The 23472-nt window shown below is 51.4% G+C and overlaps 1 protein-coding gene across 2 annotated transcripts; it reads left to right on the top strand.

Annotated features, from left to right (window-relative positions):
• The first annotated feature begins 274 nt into the window (after positions 1 to 274).
• On the top strand, positions 275 to 22846 carry rilpl1 (Rab interacting lysosomal protein-like 1). Of its 2 annotated transcripts, XM_052032369.1 has the most exons (8): positions 275 to 681; positions 9168 to 9318; positions 11684 to 11805; positions 12749 to 12970; positions 16057 to 16235; positions 16656 to 16754; positions 19770 to 19857; positions 21772 to 21916. In XM_052032369.1, exons 1-8 carry the CDS (start codon positions 397 to 399, stop codon positions 21775 to 21777), a joined length of 1152 nt encoding a protein of 383 aa, XP_051888329.1. In that variant the 5' UTR covers positions 275 to 396; the 3' UTR covers positions 21778 to 21916. The 2 variants fall into 2 exon arrangements, with proteins under 2 accessions (XP_051888329.1, XP_051888328.1); XM_052032368.1 differs by lacking the exon at positions 19770 to 19857 and having other exon boundaries at positions 21772 to 22846.
• The last annotated feature ends 626 nt before the right edge of the window (positions 22847 to 23472 follow it).

Genomic DNA, 23472 nt, shown 5'->3' with positions numbered 1-23472 from the left:
GAGAGAGGGAGAGGGGAGTGAGAGAGGGAGAGGGGAGTGAGGGGGAGAGGGGAGGGAGAGGGGGAGAGGGGAGGGAGAGGGGGAGAGTGTGAGGAGAGGGAGGAGGGGAGAAGGGAGCGTGGAGGAGGGAAAGTCAACGAGGAGGGAGGGAGAAGCAAAACAAGTCTCAGTACAGGAAAGTTAGGGATAGAAGGAAGGGAAAACAAAGGGAAAGAGTTAGAGGGGAGAGAGAGGGGAAGGGGAGGGGGAGAGAGAGGGGAAGGGGAGGGGGAGAGAGAGGGGAAGGGGAGGGGGAGAGAGAGGGGAGGGGAAGGGGGAGAGAGAGGGAAGGGAAGGGGAGGGGAGGGGCGAGGCTGGGAGGCGGCAGACGGAGGGGAGGGGGTTGCAGGCCCGGACATGGAGGCGGGCTCGGCCCTGGACAAGGCTCCGACCGACCTCTCGGTCACCGACGTCTACGACATCGCGGCGCTGGTCGGCCAGGAGTTCGAGCGCATCATCGACGCCTTCGGCTGCGACGCGATCGCCAAGCTGCTGCCCAAAGTGGTGCGAGTGCTGGAGATGTTGGAGGAGCTGGTGAGCCGCAACCGCAGCAACCCCGAGCTGGAGGAGCTGCGGCTGGAGCTCGGCCGCCTGCGGCTCGAGAGGACCGAGCGCATCGAGAAGGAGCGCAAACACCAGCAGGTGAGCGGCGGCGGAGCGGGTCCCACCGGGGACGGAGCGGGGGTCCACCGGCCCTGGGGTCCCAGTCCCCCCGGGGACAGCTCGGGGGTCCCCCAGCCCCGGGCAGAGCGGGTCCCAGCCACAGTCCCAGTCCCACCGGGGAGAGCCCGGTGGTCCCACTGGCCCGGCGGAGCGGGTCCCACCGGGGACAGCCCGGGGGTCCCAGCCCCGTGCGGACCCGGTCTGGGATTTCATGTGGGCAACGGTACGACCCAGGGAGGAACCGTAACCTTCAACCTATCTGATCCCCTCGAACCGCCCTCGCCGTCTCTGCCCCCTCTCTCTCGCCATCTAATCTCCCACCTAATCTAATCCCACTCCCCCCTCACTTCCCACTCCCTCTAACACCCCGTCCAGACTAATCACATTCAGATTCAGGGTGCAATGAAATTCCTTGATCATGTGAAGCTCACAGAGTGAACAGTGTACATGCAGAGTAAACAATACAGGGAGGAGCACAAAACAAGACTGGTGCAGAGACAGTAGTGCGGTCTGAGGTAGTGCAGAAGCAACTGCTGACGTGACAATAATTGAAGAGGGAGGGTGAAAAGTTGGAGAATGTGGCAGCCCTACTGGGAAGGGGATGTGAGAGAGGGGACTGGTTCAGGAGTCTGACAGCAGTGGGGAAGAAGTCTGGACGTTCGGGCTTTCGAGCTTCTGTATCTTTGCCCAGAAGGCAGAAGAAGGAATGGCCAGGGTGGCAGGTGTCCGTGACGACACTGTCAGCCTCCCTGAAGCAACGCACGGTGAAGACGGACTGCGTGGAAGGAGGTGAGGAGCCTGTGACAGACTGGGCTGTGTTTACTGCTCTCTGCAGGTTCCGTTGGTCCACAGCACTTGTGGTACCGGGCTGGGATGGAACCTGTCAGTGTACTTTCTGTAGTACATCTGTAGAAGTTTAAGAGAATCCTCGTGGACAAGCTGAAGCTTCTTAGACGCCCATCAAAGTACATACACTGATGTGCTTTCTCGATCATGGCATCACTCTGGAGGGACCAGGCGAGGTTGTGAGGTTGCTGATGATATGGATGCCGAGGAACTTGAAGCTGACGACCATCTCTACAGCAGCTCCATTGATGAGGACAAGGTTGTGTTCACCCCCTGCTTCCTTAGGTCAACAACCAACTCTGCTGACATTAAGTTGTTCTGACACAATGACATGAGGATCACAATCTCTTTCCTGTACTCCACCTCACCGTTGTTGATCTGGCCTATAGTGTGGTGTCATTGGTGAACTTGAAGATCAAGTTGGCGCTGCACCTGGTCACACAATCCTGGGTACACAGGAAGTAGAGCAGGGGACTGAGCACACAGCCCTGGGGAGCTATGATTGAGAGCCAGGTTGGATGAAATGTTCTGACCAATTCTAACTGACTGCTGGTTAGGAGCCAGTTACACTTGGGAGCCCCAAAGCCAAGGTCCAAGAGTTTGGAGGTGAGCTTATTTGGTGTAATGGTGTTGAAGTCTGAGCTGTAGTCAGTGAATAAATCCTGACATAGGTAATGTCATTGTCAAGGTGATCTAGAGCTGAATGTAGAGCAAGGGAGATGGTGCCCTCCATGGACATATTTTCCCTGTAAGCAAATTGCAGGGGTCCTGATAGTCTGGGAGGCTGGTGCTGATGTGGATCTTTATCATTCTCTCAAAGCTCTCCACAATGGTCAATGCTAGAGCTACTGGTTGGTAGTCATTGAGACAGGACACTTGACTTTTCTCGGGGACTGGAATGGTGGAGGTTTCCTTGAAGCGGGTGGGCACAGTAGACTGTTGAAGTCAGAGGCTGAAGATGTCAGTGAAGACGGTGGCCTGTTGATTACACAATTTCAGAACCTGCCCAGGGACTCCATCTGGGATGGCCGCTTTCGAGTCTCCCCTCACTCCCCACTCCCTATAATACCCACCCAGACTGATCCCACTCTCCTCTCAACCCCCACAAACTATCATCCTCCTCTTTGATATTGTTGTAGCCGTGATCTCCACATTCTAACCTCTTCTGCAATCTTATGTATGTCAGAGGAATGTATTTTCCAAGGCGTTAATTAAGTTAGAACAAAAGTCTTAAAAAAGCCAAATGTTGAACAAACGGTGGTTGATCCATAGCAATAGTGCCACCTTTGATCTAATATCAGCTGCTCCCTCGTGAAACCCTGGCAACTGGGAAGGAGCTATGTCTGGGAGGCTCGGTCCAACTTGTTTCACTGAGTGTGGGAAACAGGTGGTCTTGGTGCTGTCATTTGATTGGATAATAATGCTGAACCGGACAGACAAGATATTGTCTCGGTAACAGAAAAGCTGAAAATTGACAATGTCAATGATACCAAACTTTACCATGAAGATAAGGAGGTGAGACGCTCCTGCTGATCTTATTTGTGATGACGTTGCATATCATTCTCGCTCTCTCTTCTCTAGGTGGTCAGTCACCTCCATGCTGAATAGTCAGGAGTTTCAATTATGTACAGAATTAATGTTTTCACTTGTTTCTATACAATTAATCTCCTGCCCTGGAGGTGTGGTTTCCTTTCCTGGACTTGCTTTGACTGTCAGCTGCTAAATGATCTATTTGTTGCTCTTAACATTGAGTCAGCAGGCTACTCACTGGGTGACACTGCGGTGCATCGTTTGAATTTACCCGGTGTCATCTCTGCACACCCACAGGCACCTCTCACTCACCCCATCCTCTCCTGGCCACCTCGCTCACCTTCACTGCTCCCAGACCTGACTGGCTTTTGGTTTTACTCTGGTCTGCTGTAGTTTGTTTGAACTCTGTGTGTGGAGCTTGAGGATGGACGGGTTTGGGGAGGGAAGTTTCTGCTATGAAACGAAGTAAGCAGACTGGCCCTGCACTCTTGAGTTTGGATGAATGAGAGAGTGTCCATTTAAAATAAGTTGAATCCTTACACAGCTTGACAGGACAGATGGGGGGGTCGTTCCTTCCCCCCCCCCCCCGCAGGTGGGATCACCATCTCAGACCAAGGGTTGGCCATTCAGCACTGAAGTGATTCCACGCCAAGGTCAGTGAGTCTTCCGAATGCTCTGTCGCAGAGGCCGGTGGCAGCTGATCCCTGAGAAAAGGAAAACCGCAAATGCTGAAATAAAAACTGAGTGCTGAAAACACTCAGTAAGTCAGGCAGCATCTGTGGAGAGAAACAGTAAGGTTGGAATGTTAATTCTGTTTCTCTCCACAGAAGCTGCCTGAAGTACTGAGTATTTCCAGCGTTTTCAGTCACAACGACAAGAGTTCGATAAGTTTTTGGATATTAAGGGAATTGGGGATATGGGGGTTAGTACAGGAGGTAAAAGGTCAGCCTTGGTCTACTGAATGCCAGAGCAGGTGTGAGGAGCTAATTGATCTCCTAATTCTAGGTCTGGTGAAAATCTGCTCGTTTGTTTGGCTTTTCCAGGTTTCCCACTGATTTTGGGATCTGGATGTCGCTGGCAAGGCCAGCACTTACTGCACGTGCCATTGGCCTTGTGACGTTGGGGCTGAGTCACCACCTTGGACGGTGCGGTCCTTCTGCTGAAGGTGCTCCCACAGAGCTGTCCGGGAGGCTCCAGCATTTAGTCCGATTGACAATGAAGGGACATTGATATATTTCCAAATCAGGATTGAATTTGTGTAACTACTGACAGGGTTAATATAGAACATAGAACAGTACAGCACAGGAACAGGCCCTTCAGCCCACAATGTTGTGCCGAACCAATTACATTAGTAATAAAATGCCCAACTACACTAATCCCTTCTGCCTCCACAATGTCCATATCCTACCATCTCCCTCACATTCGTGTGCCTGTCTAAGAGCTTTGTGAACACCCCTATTGTATCTGCCTCCACCACCACCCCAGGCAGCACATTCCAGGCACCCACCACTGTCTGTGTTTAAAAAAAACTTGCCCTGCACATCTCGTTTGAACTTGCCCCCATCACCTTAAATGTATGCCCTCTGGTATTAGACATTTCAACCCTGGGGAAAAGATACTGGCTGTCAACTTTACTGTATCTATGCCTCTCATAATCTTAAACCTCTATCAGATCTCCCCTCAGCCTCTGCTGCTCCAGAGAGAACAACCCAAGTTTGTCCAACCTCTCCTCATAGAACATGTCCTTTAATCCAGGCAGCATCTTGGTAAACCTCTTCTGCACCCTCTCCAAAGCCTCCACATCCTTCCTATAATGGGACAACCAAAACTGAATGCAATACTCCAGATGCAGCCTAACTAAAGTTTTATGAAGCTGCAGTATAACTTCCTGACTCTTGAACTCAACGCCTTGACTAATGAAGGCAAGCAAGGCACATTTGAGATTACATCCATTTATTTGCTGTGTGAATGCTGGGTTGTGACATTTCCAGTGGTAGTGTTGTACTGAGATGGATTTAGTCCTTCGGAGCTCGTGCTGGGTTTGATTGAAGTTGTACAGATGTCTCTGGGCTACATAAGGGTTCTGTTGCAGTCTGTAAGCCAATTTCTCTAAGTCAGAAGTGTCTGTTTTCTGTAATGACCCCCATCGTATCACTCTATATACACAATGTAATCCTCTCACTTCATCAAATAATCACTCTAACACTTCCCATAATTAAACTACTAGAATAGGCAGTGCATCCAGTTGTTAATACCACAAAACATTTTATTATTACTTTTACTAGCTTGAAAATGCTTTAAAAATGTCTGGGAAAATATGCATAAAATCAAATTCCGTAAGCTAGGTCATTTGTAACCCAGGGAGCCCCTGTATCTGTCTGTCAGTGTTGGAAGAGGAATTAGATGTGTTTTGTTGTGGTCACAGATTTGATGCATTCGGTTTGCTTCACTGAGAGTTTTCTGATAGTGCCTTGGTGAGGTGGTAGTTCTGGTTTGTTTCTAGGTTCCCTGTTGTAGTCTGACCCACTGCCCCTTCCTCAACCTGTTGACTGTGTCTTTCATTTGAAACTGGGGAATGAGTTTTGTTGGTGAGTGGAAATGTGCGTAAAATCCATAGACCAAAGAATGTTCCAGAAGTCATCCTGACGGCAAACTGATAGGTCTTTAATGTCACTGAATGATTTTAATTTTAACCAACAGAAAAGCCATCTTAATTTCTGGGGACAGGGATCCACCTTTATCCGTTCAGTCACTTGGTTGGATTTTGGGTGTCTGTGTCATTGTACTATCAGCGCTGTGTGGACTTCAGTTCCCTGCCCATTCTACGCTACTGTTGGTGACTATCAGGAAAGCTTTGGCTGCCCCCAGCATCCACAGGGAGGGAATTCCAGACCGAGGCTGCCCTTTGTTTGAAGGGGATCTTCCAGCCCACCTCGAAGATAAGCTCCTGTGCATGTGTCCAGAGCTCTCCCACCAGACACTGTTTCTCTGTCCCAATCTCACCACATTCTGTGCAGCTCTTCCTGGGACTGTCCTCCCTAACCCCCCCTTCCCCCCCCCCCCCCCCCCCCCCCCAACCGACTGAGCAGCCTTCCCTGGATGCAGCCTTCCTTGGACACAGCCCTTCCCTCCCCTCCTCTCTCTGACTTGGCCCTCCTTGGCAGTGCCCCCATGACTGGGTGCCCCCCTCTGGACTTCCCCCAGGCAGTTATCCGATGAGAAGCTCAGTTTGGGAAGTTGGAAATGATTGTGCTGGTTAGCAAGCTGGGGTTATTTTCATTGCCGCCTGTTTCAATGTGATGGCATGTTTGCTCATGGCCTGTGATTATGGGATGACGTTGGCACTTGGCAACAGCTCTTGCATCGTGCTGGTTCCTAAAATAACCTCTGACTGGGAGGAAAGTTCCTGACATGATCACTAATCGGGTGAACACTCACCGACACCCAGCCACTCTCATCCAGTGGATGTGAGCTACTTCAACAGATTCACCTGTAAACATCAAACATGTTTTAATTCAGCACAACAGGGAGAACTGTTCTACCAGAGTGAAACTTCCTGAAGCGTGTGATTGGATAACTGGCTGTCCTCCAGTGTTGGGCCAGTCTCATGTGATTAACGCCTAGTGCTGTGTCTGGGAATCTCATTCCCCAGCTGTCAGCTCCTGTCGCTCAGATTCCAGATGCACAAACGTAGTAAAGTATAGAAATGTCAGAGTTAATTGACTAATTGTTCTGCAGGCATGTCAGCTGCTTTAATTGCTGTTTGGATGGGCTTTGACTTGTTGGAAAAGCTCTCCATGTGACGTTGGAAAAATTAAACCTGGAGATTGCCATTTACATCTCCTATTTTCATTGGACAAGAGTCTCTGGATTGTTGGATGTTCCTGCTGTATATTACTTCTCTCCATTTCATCACCATTCTTGTCTGGGGAATTGTTGGTCCCTTTCTCCACTCCCCCCCCCACCCCCACACCCCACTCAGCAATTACTTATAACGCATGATGAAGGAAATAGAAACGGGTTGACTGACCAGCTCCTGAGAGAGATTCTTCAAAAGATTATGACTGATTTGGTCATTGGCCTCAACCTCACCTTCCTGCCCCATCTCCATAACCCTTGATTCCCCATAGAACAAAGATGTTCAGCCTGCAAAAGCTTCATCACCAGCCAAAGATTCACAGACCTTTTCGATAGGAACTTCCTCCTCATCCTAGATTGAAATGGGCAACGCCTTATTCTGAATTGCCCCCCTGTTGTAGATACTCCACAAGGGGAAAGATATTCTTGGCTTCAACCCTGTCAACACCCCACCCCCAGAATCTTGCATTTTGCCACTACCTTTCAGACAGAATAGCCCTAATCTGCTCAATCTTGATTAAGAAGATGGAGGTGTTAGACATCTTGGAATGCACAAGGTGGATAAATCCCCAGGGCTGGCTGGATGAAATAAGGGAGGAGATACCTAGGACCCTGACAGAGATATCTACATCTTCGGTAGTCCTTGGCTTGGATATGAGAACAGAGGGTAGTGGTGGAAGGATGTTTTTCTGAATTGGAAGTCTGTGACAGTGGTGTACCATAAATGGTAGAGTACTGAGGAATGTTGTGGAACAGGCGGACCTTGGGATTCAAATTCATAGTTCCCTGAAAATAGCAACACGGGTAGATGGGGTGGTGAAGAAGGCATATGACGAGAAAAGAGTTTTAAAGGGGATTAGAGGAGGATGTTTTTATACAGAGAGTGATTGATAACTGGAACTAGCTGCCAGAGGAGGTGCTGGAATGAGATATAATCATTACATTTAAGAGACATTTGGACAGGCTCTTGAATAGGCAAGGCATAGACAGGTACAGACAGTGCAGGCAAATAGATGGGCAGAAATGTCGGTGTGGACGTGATGGACTGAAGAGCCTGTTACTGTGCTGTACAACTCTATGACTAAGGTGCTCCTGTGATGTTGTTTGGGAGGGAGTTCCAGGATTTAGACCCAACAACCATGTTTTCAAGTCTGGGTGATGTGTGGCTTGGCGGGGAGCCCACAGTGGTGATGTTACCCCACGCCTGCTGCTCGTGTCCCTTGTGGTGAGAGAGGTTATGGGTTTGTTACTTTGAGACCATGTTCGAAACGTTTGTTCAGGAGGACTCCTGGTGTCAGCTTCCCTACTAACCACGCCTTTCCAGGGGTTGTCCTTTTCATTCCTAGAGTCAGAGTTGTCCAGGACAATTGGCCTTTGGAGCAGTGCAGACTGTGTTCCTGGTCCTAGAACTCCTGCTTGGCCTCACCCGTTGCTCCCAGGTTTGGGGTAGGTGCTGACCATGGGTGCAGGTTCTGTGTTGGAGAAAGGCCATGAGATGTTCACTTAGGATGAAGGACCAGCTCATTCTTGACAGTGAAAGAAACTTCACAAAGACTCTGTTCCTCTCCTGGTTTGTCATCCCAAATGGTGTTCTGGCCATGTTATTCCTTGAGGTGGTTGTGTCTTGCTCAGGGTAGTGATGTCGCTGGCGGAGAGTGCGTTGCTGCTGGGACTGTCGGTTTGGGCCCATGTTGTGGAGTGTAAGTTTTCTGTCTGCTGCTGCTTTTAACTTGGAGTAGCCCTTGCACACCAGCTCCACGTGACCTGACAGAGCGAGGTCTTTGATCTCGCGGCAGGAGGTCCAAGACAATTGGAGACCAGGCTGTGCTGCATAGACATGGTACACCTGCACAGACATGGACACTACTCACTTACACTTTGCTCACTCACATTCCTGCTCTGTCTGCACACAGATCAGCACCATCACACGCTCTCTCCCTCACCCTCCACTCTACCCAGTCACCAGTTGCTCACCCTCCTGCACTGAGGTCAGTCCCCAACTGCCAGACCTCCATCGCTCCAGGGTCAGATCAGGTTAGTTTATTGTTATATATCCCAGGGTTCAATGAAATTCCTTGCTCACATGAAGCTCACGGAGTAAGCCATGTACATGGTAATAAATACAGCGAGTGCAAAAACAGCAGAATGGTACCAAGTATCGTGGCCACTTCAGGGGCGGAGCAGTGGGCGTGAGGGTTGTATGTCTGATGACCTCTCTGTCCTGTGTTCAGGAGCTGGTCCTGGTTGAGGACGTTTGGAGAGGAGAAGCTCAGGATTTGCTGTCACAGATTGCACAGCTTCAGGAGGAGAACAAGCAGCTGATGATGAACCTCTCCCACAAAGACACACACCTTACCGAGGAAGAGATCCTGAAGCAGGAAGGTAAAAGCAACAGGTTTGCCTGTCTGTTAGCCAGGCTTCTTGGAGTGATTCTTCCAGCAGTGTAAGGTCGAAGACCATGTTCTGCTGCCTCCTGAAATTACAAGAGTACACTTAAAGTAAATGATCCAGAGTAAGGTGCTAACAAAGAGCCCAGTGCTGACATACAAACTGCTTGATACACAGTTGGGGTTTGGACTTCACTGTCCTATGGGGCGATGGAGACAGATTCAATGGGTGCTGAGGAAAGGAATGGAATAGATACTTGCAGCAGAGAAGATTCCAGGGATTGGGAATGAGAATTCCACTGTCCACAGCAGGGAAACAGGCAGTTTGTACCTTCTGTTTCAAGTCACATATTCCTCCTCATCTCCCTCTGAAATGGAGAAACCATGAACCTGCATCATATAGTTAGTCATAGAGGATGGAAACAGGCCCTTCGGCCCACCATGTGCATGCTAACCTTTTTTGCCCATCAACATTAATCCCCTTTGCCTGTGTTGTCCATATCGTCTGTGTTTGCCTGTTTAAGCACTTGTCTAAATGTCTATTTAAATGTGGTCATCGTATCTGACTCTATCACCTCCTCTGGTGGCAAGTTCCAGATATCAACCACTCTGTGTAAAAGGATCCCAATGGGGAAACATCCTCTCGGCACCCACCTGTGAATCCCCTCAGAATCTTATGTTCAAAAGGATTACCTCTCACTGAGTTTGTCCCAACTTGCTCACCCTCCCTTCATATATCAGCTCCTTCATGCCAGGAATCAACCAGTAACATTCCCTGCACTGCCTCCAATGTACATGGAGACCAAAACTGTCTACTGTTCTCCAGGTGTGGTCTCACCGTTGTCCTGTACAGTTACATCTAACCTTCCCCACTTCTATGTCCCATACCCCTGGCAACAGAGACCAACATTTCTATTGGTCTTCCTAATTATTTGTGGTACCTGCATGCATGTCAACCTTTTGTGTACCAGGACCCCCCCAGATCCCTGCTCCCACAACATTTTGTCATCTCTCAGTTTGTATAATTTGCTCTTTTCATTCTTATTTAAAAATAACCTCACATTTCCCACATTGCACTCCATCTGCCAGCTCCTCGCCCACTCACTTAATCTGTCAATATCCTCCCCACATCAGTAACTGCAGCTACAGTACACCCTAGCCCTTCAAGTCACGAACATAGATTGTGATTAGTTGAGGTCCCAGCACAGATCTGTAAGACCAGACTAGTTACTGATTGACACCCACTTAAACCTCGTACTCTCTACTCTCTGGGGAAGGTCTCTCCTGCATTTCCCACCAGATGTCCCACTTCAATAACCCCCAGCACTGATTTGTGAAAGGGCTCTTGTTGGCTGGATCTCTCTCTCCCTCTGCTGTCTAATTATAAATGATGGCACCCAGATATTCAATCCGAAAGCAGAAAGGTCTGGAGTGACGGGGCAGAGTCCAGTGGGGAGCAGGGGTCGTGGAGGGGGGCGGAGTCCTGTCCAGAGCAAGGGGGAGGGGACGGAGTCCAGTCTGGAGCAGGGGGGAGGGGCGGAGTCCGGTCCGGAGTGGTGGGGGGGGGGCGCGTGCGCACAGAGTCCGGTCTGGTACTTCCCCTTGCTGACCTGAGCTAGTGTCTTGCTGACAAGCTGGCAACATTACTGCAGAAAGGGTCCAGAGACACAGCCTCAGGTCCCACTGTGGAGGTTTGGGAATTGAACCCCTCGCCCGAGGACCGGATGAGTGATTGTCCTGAAAAGTAAATCAACAAAATGTCAGCAGGTGGTTTTGGGGCTTGTTACAAAGGCTGTGTTCAAGGCTGCATTCTGGGCTGAGTCCACGTTTCCCCCGAGGTGTGTCAGTGAGGAGGGTTTACGTCGGCTGTGTTTTCAGTGCCAGGGACATGACGTTGGGACTCAAACAGCCGAGTATTGAGAAGCTCTTGGCTGAGGTTCTGAGCTCAGTCTGGCATTAGTTTGTAGAGTTATATCTGTCCTCAGCCGTCTGAAGTTTAGAATTCACTGGGTATCCCTCTTCTGGCTGCCTCAGTCATTAACATTCCACAACCTTTAAAGGAACCCCTCTGTACACAGGGTCTGTATCTGGCTCCACCAAAACTTCCAGTCTTCAAGGAGTTCTGTCTAATTTGCCACCCTCGGGTGCGCTTGGTTCAAGTGCCTGACTCAGTGTTGTTGGTGAAGCTGTGGTCCTTCAGATGCTCTCAGCTATGCCCCAGCTGTGGGCAGGGTAGAAAAGGGCTGGTGGAGAACGAACCCAGACTTCCCCATGACTGAGACAGGCCCAGCAAAAGGGTTTAAAGTTTGACGGTAAATGAAACCGGGTGTCCCCACTAATGTTCCTCTGCTATCGTTCAGCCGGGATGTCAGAGAGGGAGCGGCTGGTGATGAAGAAGCTGAAAGAGGTGGTTGACAAACAACGCGACGAGATTCGGGCCAAAGACCGGGAGCTGACACTGAAGAACGAGGACGTGGAGGCAGTAAGTGTCTGCACCCTTGATGTTCCCCACGTACACCTCCCGGTGTTTCCCATCTGACTGTAGATGGCCCCTTGCTGCAGCATTACACAGGCAGTGTTGGGCTTCTCTGAGGCACAGTCGGTGCTGTGTGACAATGTCTGGGGTGGTGTTCTGGCCCAGTGCAGGACTGATGGGACATGAATGTTGCTGCAGGGCCGGTAATCCCGAGGCAATAGGTTCCGATCACCCCCCTGCCACAGGGAACCTGTGGAGCAGCCGTTCATCCCAGTGTAGACAGAACTCATTCTGGGCAGGGTGGAGGGGAGGGGTTCCCGGATGTGCCACAAGCGGTGTTGGTGGTCTCAGACCGAGGAACCGTGTGGGGGGGGGGGGGGGGGGGGTGGTTCAGGGGGGGTGTGGGAGGGGGAGGGCCGGTGTGGGGTCCTAGACCATAACCAGGTCCTGGTTCAGCTCCATCTCCCACTGAGTTGGGGGGGGGGGGGGAAGTGGGATGGGGGGGGCACCACTGGTGACCGAGCCTCAGGGGGAGGGGGGTTTCTGCGGTGATCCTCCCCTCCCCTCCCACACCAGATCACTGTCGAGACCACCGACGGTCGCCCCGTTTCCCATCAATCACGCGTGTGGCTTGGTGTGATGAGTAACGGACACAGTTCAGCTCTGGGCCCGGGGAGCCACTCACCGAGGGAGGGGCAGCACCGGCTCTCCCCTCCCAGGCCAGGATCTGGAATAATACTTATTGTTAACGTTAAATCTGGCCATTTTCACATGTCTCTGGGATTTTGCTCTGTAAGTTTCCTGATGGGAGGAGTAGGGGCTGGGTGGGGGGGGTGGGGTGAGTGGCTGGTTATTGGGGGGGGGGGTTCCTGCTGGGGCCATTGAAGATGTGCGAGGCTGGTCTCTTATTCTCCCCCCTCGCTTTCCCCCTCCCCTCCACCTCTCTCAGTTGCAGCTGCAGCAGAACCGACTGATGAGGATTAACCACGAACTGCGGCACAAGGTGACGGTGATCGACGCCCAGGGCAAGGGGCTGATCGAACAGAAGGTGGAGTTGGAGACCACACTGCAGACCAAGGAACAGGAGATGGGAAACATGCGACTGGAGATCGGGAAGCTGAGGGAGAGGTTCCAGGGACAGCCCACACAGAACGGAGAGCAGGAAGGGAAGGTGGGTGTGATCCACTCACAGTCAGCATGGCCGTACAGTCCAAAAGAGGAAGGGTGCAATCGGCAGGAGACCAGATGTGATGCTCCTGTGGTCGAGAAACTCATTGTCTGGGTTCGTGGGAACAGGTGGAAGGTTGAGGCAGGACAGAGCTCAGAGCCCAGGAGATCTGCCTGTGGTGACTTATCTCTGTGCCCCAGGCACCGTCCACTATCCTCGGCTCTCCTGGAACGGTTAGAGAGGGAAGTGCAGATTCCAAGAACTGTGGATCTTGTTAATTCCCTGGGATAGTCCCAGTTGCAGCCTTGCCACCAGGATGATGCCAGAATGATCTCTCGTCACTCTGCTCCAGCTATGGGCTGACTTCAGTGAGTTTGTAACAAGTGACAGAGGTGAGGAGAGTTCCTTAAATCCGAGGGTCTACGGCCAGGAAATAGGCTGAAGGAATAAAATGAGGGAATGCACCCAGTCAGATAGTGGTTCAAGAGCTATCCCAAGGTGAGCCAAATGGTCTCCTTTCCTGTTGTGGGGAAGTCTCTGCAGCAGGTTTTGGGTGGCATTTGGTCCTCTGAGCTCCTGGAAGAAGCTGGAATCAGACTCGCTGTGTAATTTTATGTTAATTTTCTTTCACAAGGGATAACATGATTCCTCTCGAGAAGTACCTGCCTTAACCTGAATTTAGAACCAGGTGCTACTGGTGTTGGGAGCTGTGATGTGGAGGATGATTGCAGGGGGGACTGGCCTCACATTTTGACTCTGCTTCTCATCCCCGTCCCTGTGAGAGGGAGTGTTCCCGTTGGCCTCTGCCAACAGTGACCTGTCGCTGTTATCACCTTCAGGTGCATCAGTTGACCACCTTCCCAGAGCCGGAGGAATGGGAGTGGGAGTACTTCACGGTAATGGTTCGCTTTGTGCTGTAGTTTGTCATTCTGCTGTGAGAGTGGACCAGCCATTTTGCCGCATGTTCGGGACTAATCCCCCTCATTACAAAGTGTGAAAAGTTTGAAAAATAACGTGTGGAGTTCATTTAATCCCAAGATGTGAGAACTTTGAGACTTGAATCATCTAAAACTTTTTGGAAAGGTGGGATCGAACGGACAGCTTTGTAATGGACAAAGGTGAAACCAGAAATGTTTCAGGGGGGAGTGAATATTTTCTTCTCTAACTGTCCTTCAGTGAGGTAATTCAGAGAGTTCCAGATGTTGGAAATGCTGGAAAGACCCAGCAGGTCGCAGTGTATGTGGAGAAAGAGGCAGTGTCACAGGTCAGAGACCCTTCGTCAGAACTGGGGAACAGAGGAAACAAGTTGCAGAGAGGTTGTGGGGGAGGGGGGAATGGATAGGATGAAGAGAACGTCCCTGAGGGTGAGGCCAGGACTTCCGTGGGGATAAGTTGTGTAAGAAGTCACTGGACTGACAGGTTAATGAGGGTAGTTAGAGAGAGGTCACACATAAAGGGCTGAGGGACCGGCCCCACTGGTCAGGTGGTGCCAGTGGAGACAGGAAAATGTCACCAACAGGCGACTGGCTCTGGAAATGTCCGGTTGTGATACAGATGGAGAAAGCGAATTATCTGAACTTGTAGAGTTAGATAATGAGTTGCCATCACATTCCTTTCTACAAGATGTAGGAGGAGGCCATTTGGCCCATTGAGTCTCTGCTGGCTCTCGGAGCAATGCCATCAGTCCCATTCACCACTCCCTGTAACCTGTCTCCTGCCATGTACGTCAACCTCCCGGCCGATTCGCTGGCCTCTCCACAACGGCGTGGTAATTCACATTGGAACGTTAACCTGCACATCTCTGTGTTGTGGGATGAAACCAGAGCACCCAGGGGAAACCACAGGGAGAACGTGCAAACTCCACACACAGTGCCGGAGGTCGGAACTGAACCCTTGTCATTGCAGCCTTGTGAACTCGGCGTTGAATTCTACAACTTAATTCCCCATCCCACTCCCTCTCTGACCCATTGGTCACAGTGAGGCCCAACACAAGCTGGAGGAACATCACCACATCTTCTGTCTGGGCATGCAGCAGCCTTCTGTACTCAATGTCAAACCTTCGAACTTGTGGTAACATCATTTCTCCATCTGTACCAGAACCAGCCAATTCTGTTGTATGCCATCAATCTGTGGCTCGACCAACTCTCTCCATCAGTGCAGCCTGACCACAGCCCACAGTCCTGCCATTAGCAACACATAGTACAAAGAAGCACAGTCACCCTGTAACTGCCCTGTTAACCCATTCAACCTGCCCTTGTCCTATCACATTTCCCCTCCAACTTATAGCAATCCCTCACACCAACTCTGCAACTTCACCTTGCTTTCTGTGGGTGACTGCTCAGAGTTCTGGTCTCCACAGGTTCTACCCTGTAAAGGCCATTCAAGATCTTCAAACAGCCGGTTATCAACCTTAAAGATCCCCTTTTCAGGAGCGAGGACCCCAACTGTGTCTCCCTTGTGGACTCCATCAACCGGAATATCTTGTTGCAGCCTCTTTGTTTTGAGGCTTGCACTTTGTAACGAGAAAAACAGAGGTGAGAGGAGGAGGATGAGAGGTGACTTGATAGAGGTGTACAAGATGATAAGAGGCATAGATTGAGTGGACAGTCAGAGACTTTTTCCTAGGGCAACAATGGCTAACACGAGGGGACGTAATTTTAAGGTGATTGGAGGAAGGTACAAGAGAGATGTCAGGGGTAAGTTTTTTTACACAGAGAGTGGTGGGTGCGTGGAACACACTGCCTGCAGAGGTTGTGGGGGCAGATACATTAGGGACATTTAAGAGACTCTTAGCTAGACACATGAATGATAGAAAAATGGGGGGCTATGTGGGAGGGAAGGGTTAGATAGATCTTAGAGCAGGATAAAATGTCGGCACAACATCATGGGCCGAAGGGCCTGTACTGTGCTGTAGTGTTCTGTGTTCTAACTCGTCCCACCTTTCAGTACATTAAACCTCTCCAAGGTCAAGGACAAAATGACTGTCAGATTAGGACAGTGACCAAAGGTCGCCAAAGAGGATTTTCAGTGACCCCTCGTCCCCTGTGACACTGAGCGGTCTCTTCCCCCCCCCCCCCCCCCCACAACAGACGGAAGCCCTGAGCGAGGAGGAGCTGCAGTCGGACAAGATGCTGGCGGATCTGAACGATCTGAACGACCCGAACCGCCCACGGTTCACGCTGCAAGAGCTGCGGGACGTTCTCCATGAGCGCAATGAGCTGAAGGCCAAGGTCTTCCTGCTGCAGGAGGAGATGGCGTATTACCGCAGGTCAGTGCCCGCGGGGGTGGGGGGTGGTAAGTTCCAGTGGGTGTCCGCGGGGGTTGGGGTTCAGTATCTGTGGGGGAGAGGAGTCGGTGCCTGTGGAGGGGTCAGACCCCATGGGGGTCAGGTCAATGTCTTGGGGGGGGGGGGGTGTCAGTGCCCACAGGGGGTCTGGGGGGTGGTGGGCGAGGTCTGTGCCTGCGCCTGGTCTGGGGGATGGTCTGTGGGGCCCAGTACCTGCCCCGGGTGGGGGGCGGTCCATGCCCACGAGGGGTCAGTGCCTGCGGGGGTCTCGGGGGGAGGTCAGTGCCTGTGGGAGGTCCAGGGGGGTCCGTGGGGGGGTCAGTGCCCGTGGGGGGTGCAGGGGGGTTAGTGGGGGGGTCAGTGCCCGCCTCTCCCCACTCAGCGTCAGTCTTGTTGTTACAGTGAGGAACAGGAGGAAAGCTCGGGCTCCTCGAACTCTCTGCCCTCCCCACCGCTGCAGCCCAGAGCAGCCACTCAGCCGGAGTCGGGCATCCGGAGGCTGTGAGTATTCTGGCTGGCGTTCCGGGCTGTGGGAGCACTGGGTGCTGGTGTGGGCTGTTCACTGGTCTCTGTGGGGCCGAACCCCGTCTCTCCGTCCACCTGCAGTGGCCCCCAGTCCCGTGTCGGCGGCTCAGCAACCAGGGACACTGAAGAGTGGTGCAGGGCACAGGAAGAGCCCGACCGACCCTAGAGAGGCTGCTTGCAGGGGTGGGGGGGTGCAGTTCCATTTCCAGCTGCTGCCCTCCTCCCTGCCCTGAAAGCTCCAGTGATCCCCGGATCAGTGGCCTTTCAGGCAGAGCGTCAGGTCTCCCTGCCTGACCGTGGCTCTAGTTATAGTCTATCCCGTCCCTCCCCCCGCGTCGCTCCCCCCTCCCCATCCCTCCGCGTCGCTCCCCCCTCCCCCTCCCCCCGCGTCGCTCCCCCCTCCCCGTTCCCTGTCACTCTACACCCCCGCCCATCACCCCTCTCACACCCTGCACTGGGGGCGGGGGGAGGGTAAAGCTCTTGGATATTAATCAAATCTCCATGAAAGTTTGGTGCCCTGTGTGGTGGAGGGGGTGGGCCGTGCGGAGGGGGGGGCCGTGCGGAGGGAGGGAGGGAGCGTCACTGGGAGGGGCCGTGTGGAGGGAGGGTCACTGGGAGGGGATGTGGGAAGGGAGGGGACTGCGGAGAGAGGGAGGGAGCGTCGCCGTAGGGAGGGAGGGACACTGGGAGGGGCCTTGGGGAGGGGGTGAAGGTCACTGGGAGGGGCCATGTGGAGGGAGGAAGAGGCCATGCAGAGGGAGGGTTGGTCACTGGAAGGGGCCGTGCGGAGGGAGGGTGGGTCACTGGGAGGGGCTGTGCGGAGGGAGGGAGGGAGGGTCACTGGGAGGGGCCGTGGGGAGGGAAGGAGGGGCTGTAGGGAGGGAGGGTCACTGGGAGGGGCTGTGTGGAGGGAAGGAGGGGCCGTAGGGAGGGAGGGTCACTGGGAGGGGCTGTGCGGAGGGAGGGAGACTCACTGGGAGAGGCTGTGTGGAGGGAGGGAGGGGCCGTGTGGAAGGAGCAAGGGAAGGGCTGTGTGGAGGGGTGGGAGGGACACTGGGAGGTTTCACCAGCATTGTTCCTTCGGCTGTGGGGAGTGATGAACCGGCCCCCTGGTACGAACCGCCAGGCAGCTGGTGAGCAGTTTGTCGCTGCCCCTTTAAGAGCAGTGGTCACTCACACCCTCTCTGGGCCGAGTGTCCAGTGGCTGGTCATCGATCCAGCTGCGGGGAATTTAGGTAAATAAACCTGTAAGCTGAGGCATCAGGTTGTCGGTCTCTCTGCTGCCTTCAGGGGTGTTGGTACTGACTCCAGTCTCCCCGCAGGGTGGAAGGTGGGAGGGAGCCCCGTCCGTGAATGGATGACAGAATGACTTGGGCTGGGGAGGGGGTAACCCAGGGCAGGGGAGTTATTCCTCTTGCAGGTAAGACCCAGGCAGCAGGAACAGGTGGAGGCCTCCACAGCCAACACTGCACCTCCCGCTTCTGTAACCGCACGCAGGACCCCGTAAACTGGGGCAACATTAAATCATTATCCAGGGGTCCCCCTCCCTCCGCTGAATATCCCGCCGTCGGAAGGGTCCCATGTGTGAGGTTGAGCCAGGTCCATCGAGTGGTGACATTACCGACCCCCCCCCCCCCCCCCCATTGCATCAGTGAGGGAAGGGCTGGAGGTTCGACCAATATTCCTCTGATCATAACCACATTGTTTGTGGGATCTTGCTGTGTACAGATGGGCTGCCAACTTTCCTTTGGCAGAGGTGTCCATGGGGAAGGTGGAGTGGGGGGAACCTGTGTGTCGTTACTGCTCACCCTGAGTCTGTGGACATTGTAGGGAGGGTCCCCCACCCACCATACGGGGGAGGGGGTCCCCCACACACACAGTACAGGGGGATGGGGTCCCCCACACACCCACACAGACCAGTCACCACGTTTGCCTCACTCCGTGACGTCTCACCCCACAGCCCCCCCCACCCCTCTTCCTGACGAGGGTTTCATCGGAATAAATCCCCCGGCTCTGTCTCTGGACCCTCAGACAGACGGAGCCCACTCCCCGAGTGCGCCTCCAGTCTCTCTGGTCCTGGCTGCATTCCCCCTATCCCTCTCTGGTTCTGGTGCCGCTCTCCCCGCTCCCTCCGTCCCCTGTACACTCACTGGCTCTCCTGCCCTGGGAACTGTCCCATTTACTCCCAGCTCCCCGGAGCTGAGCTCCAGTATCTTGGCAACCATTCTGCTGAACCTCCTGCAGGATTCTGCCTGGAAGTGGATTCCACTCACTCACTAACTTCTGACGTTTCGCTGGAAACCTAACGAGAACCAAGCCATTGCCTGAGCGACAGCTACTGCTGGCTCTCTCTCCACCTGGTGTTTGTTGAGACGTGGGTTCAACTGCCCAGGTTTATTACGTGTGATTCTCCACTCCAGTGTCATCTCACATTCCTGTTGGGATGCTGCATGTTATCCGGCAGTATTGCCACTTCCTGCGGGATTGCATGCTGCACTGCAGCATCAAATGCTACTACAGTGTTGCTGTGTTTCCTGCAGTGTTGCATGCATCCCTAGATCTCCTGCAGGGTTGCGAGCAGCACTGCAGCTGTGCATGTTTTTTTTAGTGTTGTTGAGCATTTCATGCATTCACCCAGTACTTTACCTCTGCCTTACTTAAATCTTACACCAACAAATTAATTAGATGATTAAACTCTGCCTGTTTCTGCTGAGCTGGTCTTGTGTCCCTTCTGCATAAATGACTTTCATCGTTTTACTAAAGCCTCCTGAATTTCTCCAGTGTGATAAGTCATTCTGTTCTCTCGCTGTGCAGTGGGTGTTCTTCCCTTTATACATGGTGCCAGTGCACAGCCCACTGCAGCCAACACAGGATACTATTGTACTGGAACTAATGCAGTGAGCACCATCTGTGTTACATCTGTACTGTGTTGTACTGGAATGAGCATTTGTTTCCTGCTGTTTATTGTTGTATCTGTTACTCTCTGCCCAGGATCTTTACTGCCATAATGCCAATGGTAGCAGCTGGATTGATTCCAGATGATCCCACATTACAGCCAATCAGAAGACTTGTTTCCCTTGTACGATCATTTTATTATCTTCCCATTTTTAGCTTCTGCATGAATCTGATCTTTACTGATCTCCTTATGATAGGCTGATGAAGGTTAATGAATCAGCCAATCAAAACAATGCATGATTTTGCATAATCAACCATTCTGTTGTTTAATAGTTTCACGTCCCTTTCTGCCTGTTAACCTTTGACCTATGTTTTTTCTGTGTTTTACCCTTGATCTGGCTTCTGTGTTTTAACGCTTGACCTGCTTTTCTGTGTGTGATGCTAGTTTTTTTGTCTGATTTAAGAAGTTGGTAAATTTGTTTTAAAACCAATTAACTTGGAATGTCCCAGATGTTGTTGGCAGATTCCAGACCTGTGGTTTGTGAGGGGCTCCCAGATGTTCGATTGGATGCTGGAAGTGGAGTGGATCCCAGTGACCCTCACCTGTGCCCCCCCTCCACTCTCCTCACCCCCTACCTGAATCTGTCACTGAATATGGCATCGTTTTCCTGAATGGCTGTGGTCCATCTGGGGAGCTCCTTCCATCCAGTTTTCATTGCTGTTGTTAGTGGGGAAGGTCGGGTGACAGTGTGCTCTCTCATTTCTGGTTGTCAGTGCGGTAGAAGGATGGTCCACGTGAGGAGCCCGCTCCCTGGAAAAGCTCCCCAGTTAGTTCCCTGATCTTTCTCATCACCCTGAATCATACCACTGATGACTGTTCTCGGTTCTCTAAGCCCTGAAGTCACTCATTAGACATCCCCTGAACATTTACTTCTCTCTCCTCCATTCCAAAACCCATCACTTCAAACTTATCAAGATGGCTATTAATGCATTCCTAGAACATAGAGCAGTACAGGAACAGACCCTTTGGCCACTGCGCCCCACCCCCCGCCCCCATACTGATCATGATGACAATCCAAACTTATCCCATCTGCCTGCACACGGTCCATGTCCCTCCATTCCCTGCCTGTTCATGTGTCTGTCTAAAAGCCTCTTAAACATTACAGTTGTATCTGCTTCCACACCTCCCCTAACAGCACGTTCCAGGCACCCACCGCTCTCTGTGTGAAAAACAAAAAAAACTTGCTTTGCACATCTCCTTTAAACTCACCCCCTCTCACCTTCAAGCTCTGCTCTCTGGTATTTGGCATTTCTACCCTGTGAAAAAGATTCTAACTGTCTACCCTATCTATGTCTCTCATAATTTTATAAACTGCTATCAGGTCTCCCCTCAGCCTCTGACATTCCAGAGAAAATAATCCAAGTTTGTCCAACCTCTCCTTATAGCTAATACCCTCTAATCCAGGCAACATCCTGGTGAACCTCTTCTGCACCCTCTCCAGAGCCTCCACACCCTTCCTGTAATGGGGCGACCAGAAATCCTGAGTGGTTTTTATTCTACAAGTTGCAGGCAGGTGATTTCAGGAAGAGTGAGTCTACTTTGTGAGGGGATCAAGCTGAGGTTCAGACATTGAGAATTTTTTCCTCTAATATTGGCTTGCTCTTGGTTCCAAGTCAAACTTGAAAATATTTGTAATTAGCAGTGGGTTGTGAGATTGAAATTGGGGAATGAGTTAGTCAGTTTATGCACTTCAACCAGTGGCCTTGCAAGGAGTGAGCAGCTGGGGGTTTAATTGGGGAGGTCTTTCAAAAAGCTGGCACAAAAATCTGGGCTGAATGGCCTTGTCCTGTGGCTGATGATTCTGATGGGGAACGCTCACATTTTCAGTGTAAAGGACGGCAGTATTTTGTTGTGCTGTCTGTGTGTGAAGGGTGAGGAGAGGATTACTGAGTCAGTGCATGTCATTAACAAGGTGCCACAGTCCCAGTGCTGCCTCCCCCATAGTCGTCTTTTATTTGGTGGTGTTTGGGATGCCGGATTCTGCAGCTGGTGGTGCACTCTGCTCTAACGTCACCTGCTTATTTGTGTCTTGCCCAGGTTTAATTTATTTTCACGGGACAAGCGAACAGAGAACCGTCTGCGAACACAGGGATCAGCTGGAACTTGGGGAATTTCTGAACAGGAAGGGATTGTCACAGAACAAGGCCAAGAGGCACTGCAACACCTATAACTATAACCCTAGGCTCGCCGGACGTGTATAACCTCAGATGGTTTGAAAAATCCAAAGGCCACTTTCCTTCAACTCAGTTTTGGGAAGAACTGAATATTGACTTGTATTCACACATCTAACCAAGTGCAAGCTGATGGGTGGTTGAGACGGCAGTCTGTACTGGTGAACTGTTGCAATCTTATCACTAACCCTTGTTGGGAAAGGTTAATTAATGTGATGAGCTGATATATTGGAATAGTAACAATAGTTTGTAACTTGCAGTGTTATATACCAAACCCAAAAGACTTATCTCTGAATTATACAGCTTCTGCCTTCTAACCATGTGCTTTGTGAGGAGCTACACCGTCTTTCTTGAGTTAGACACTGACATTTTGGAATGTGTGGGAAAGAACTTCAGGAACACATCCAGAGTTCTCGGGTAATTGGAAGAAACAGATCTGTGATTTGAGTTGTTCTGGGTCTCCAGCAGTCATTTCTGTCCCGGCCATTTGAATTGATGTGAGTTTCTGCTGTCAGCTTTAATTCTGATCATGGGAAGCTGATCTTTGTAAATTCCGAGAGCTCCACAACTCGGGCCCAACCATCCTGTGCCGGCAAATCTCCCACACAACTGTGCAGACCAAGGCTGAGGAAAACAAAACAGGAGATGCCAGAGTTTGTTCAGCAGCTCAAACGTTGTTTGCAAAACCTTTGGAAAAACAAAGCTGGCTGTTGGGAACTTGGGTCACCAGCTGTCAGCTGCTCTCTGCAGGAAACCAAGGTCTTCTTGGTTTAGTGAAGCAGGTTAAAGCAGTGGTTAGAGTGTCTGGAGATAACATAGCTCAGAGGAGCTCGTTCATTTAAAAACAAGCCTTTTGTTTCATCTTTTCACAGTTTATCACTTGATTCCTTGAGTCCCTGACTTTTAGAAAACCTGTATTTGAATAAAGTCAGTGAAATATTTTGTGCTGTAATTATATTCTCCTGTAGTATCCCCTGACTGGAGAGTGTCTTACAGTGTGACACCTTTACATTGACTTTCGTTCTGAGTGTGTTCAGGCAGAGAGTGACTGTAGTGTAGGAATGTGTGTGAAGGAATCGAGTCACTGGGGTGAACCGATCTTCATCGGTGTCTGTTCAGGGTTTGTAAAGGTAGATTGGTGATGAAGGTTAGCCGTTAGAAGTGCCAGATGAGTAAAGTAGTCATCGTAAGCAGACACTCCCTGAGTTGTCGGGTGCCTTGGGCTGTGAGATCTTCACCATTCTCTTCTGTGGAGTTGTCAAGTAGCCATTGTCCCGATCCTGAGGGGTCAGGTCAGCATGAGCTGAATCAGGTCATTGATTTTGTACGTCTCTCGGGTCACTGTGTGTTTCTCTCTCCACAGAAGCTGTCTGACTTGCTGGGCAATTCAATTTGCTGTTTTATTTCGGGTTTCCAGCACTTCTCATTTTTTGCTTTTCAATTAATGTAGTCAAACCACTAAATGTTTTATCAGTTACTCATGGAAAGGATAGCAGTTCTATCTCAGCAGTTCACTACACAGTGTGCAACACATCACAACCACATTTACGTGCAGGTGCTGAGTTTC

Source organism: Pristis pectinata, chromosome 17, assembly GCF_009764475.1.
Source record: "Pristis pectinata isolate sPriPec2 chromosome 17, sPriPec2.1.pri, whole genome shotgun sequence".
Lineage (NCBI taxonomy): Eukaryota > Metazoa > Chordata > Chondrichthyes > Rhinopristiformes > Pristidae > Pristis > Pristis pectinata.
The sequence above is the reverse complement of the archived record's forward strand: the minus strand, read 5'-3'. Positions and strand labels throughout refer to the sequence as shown.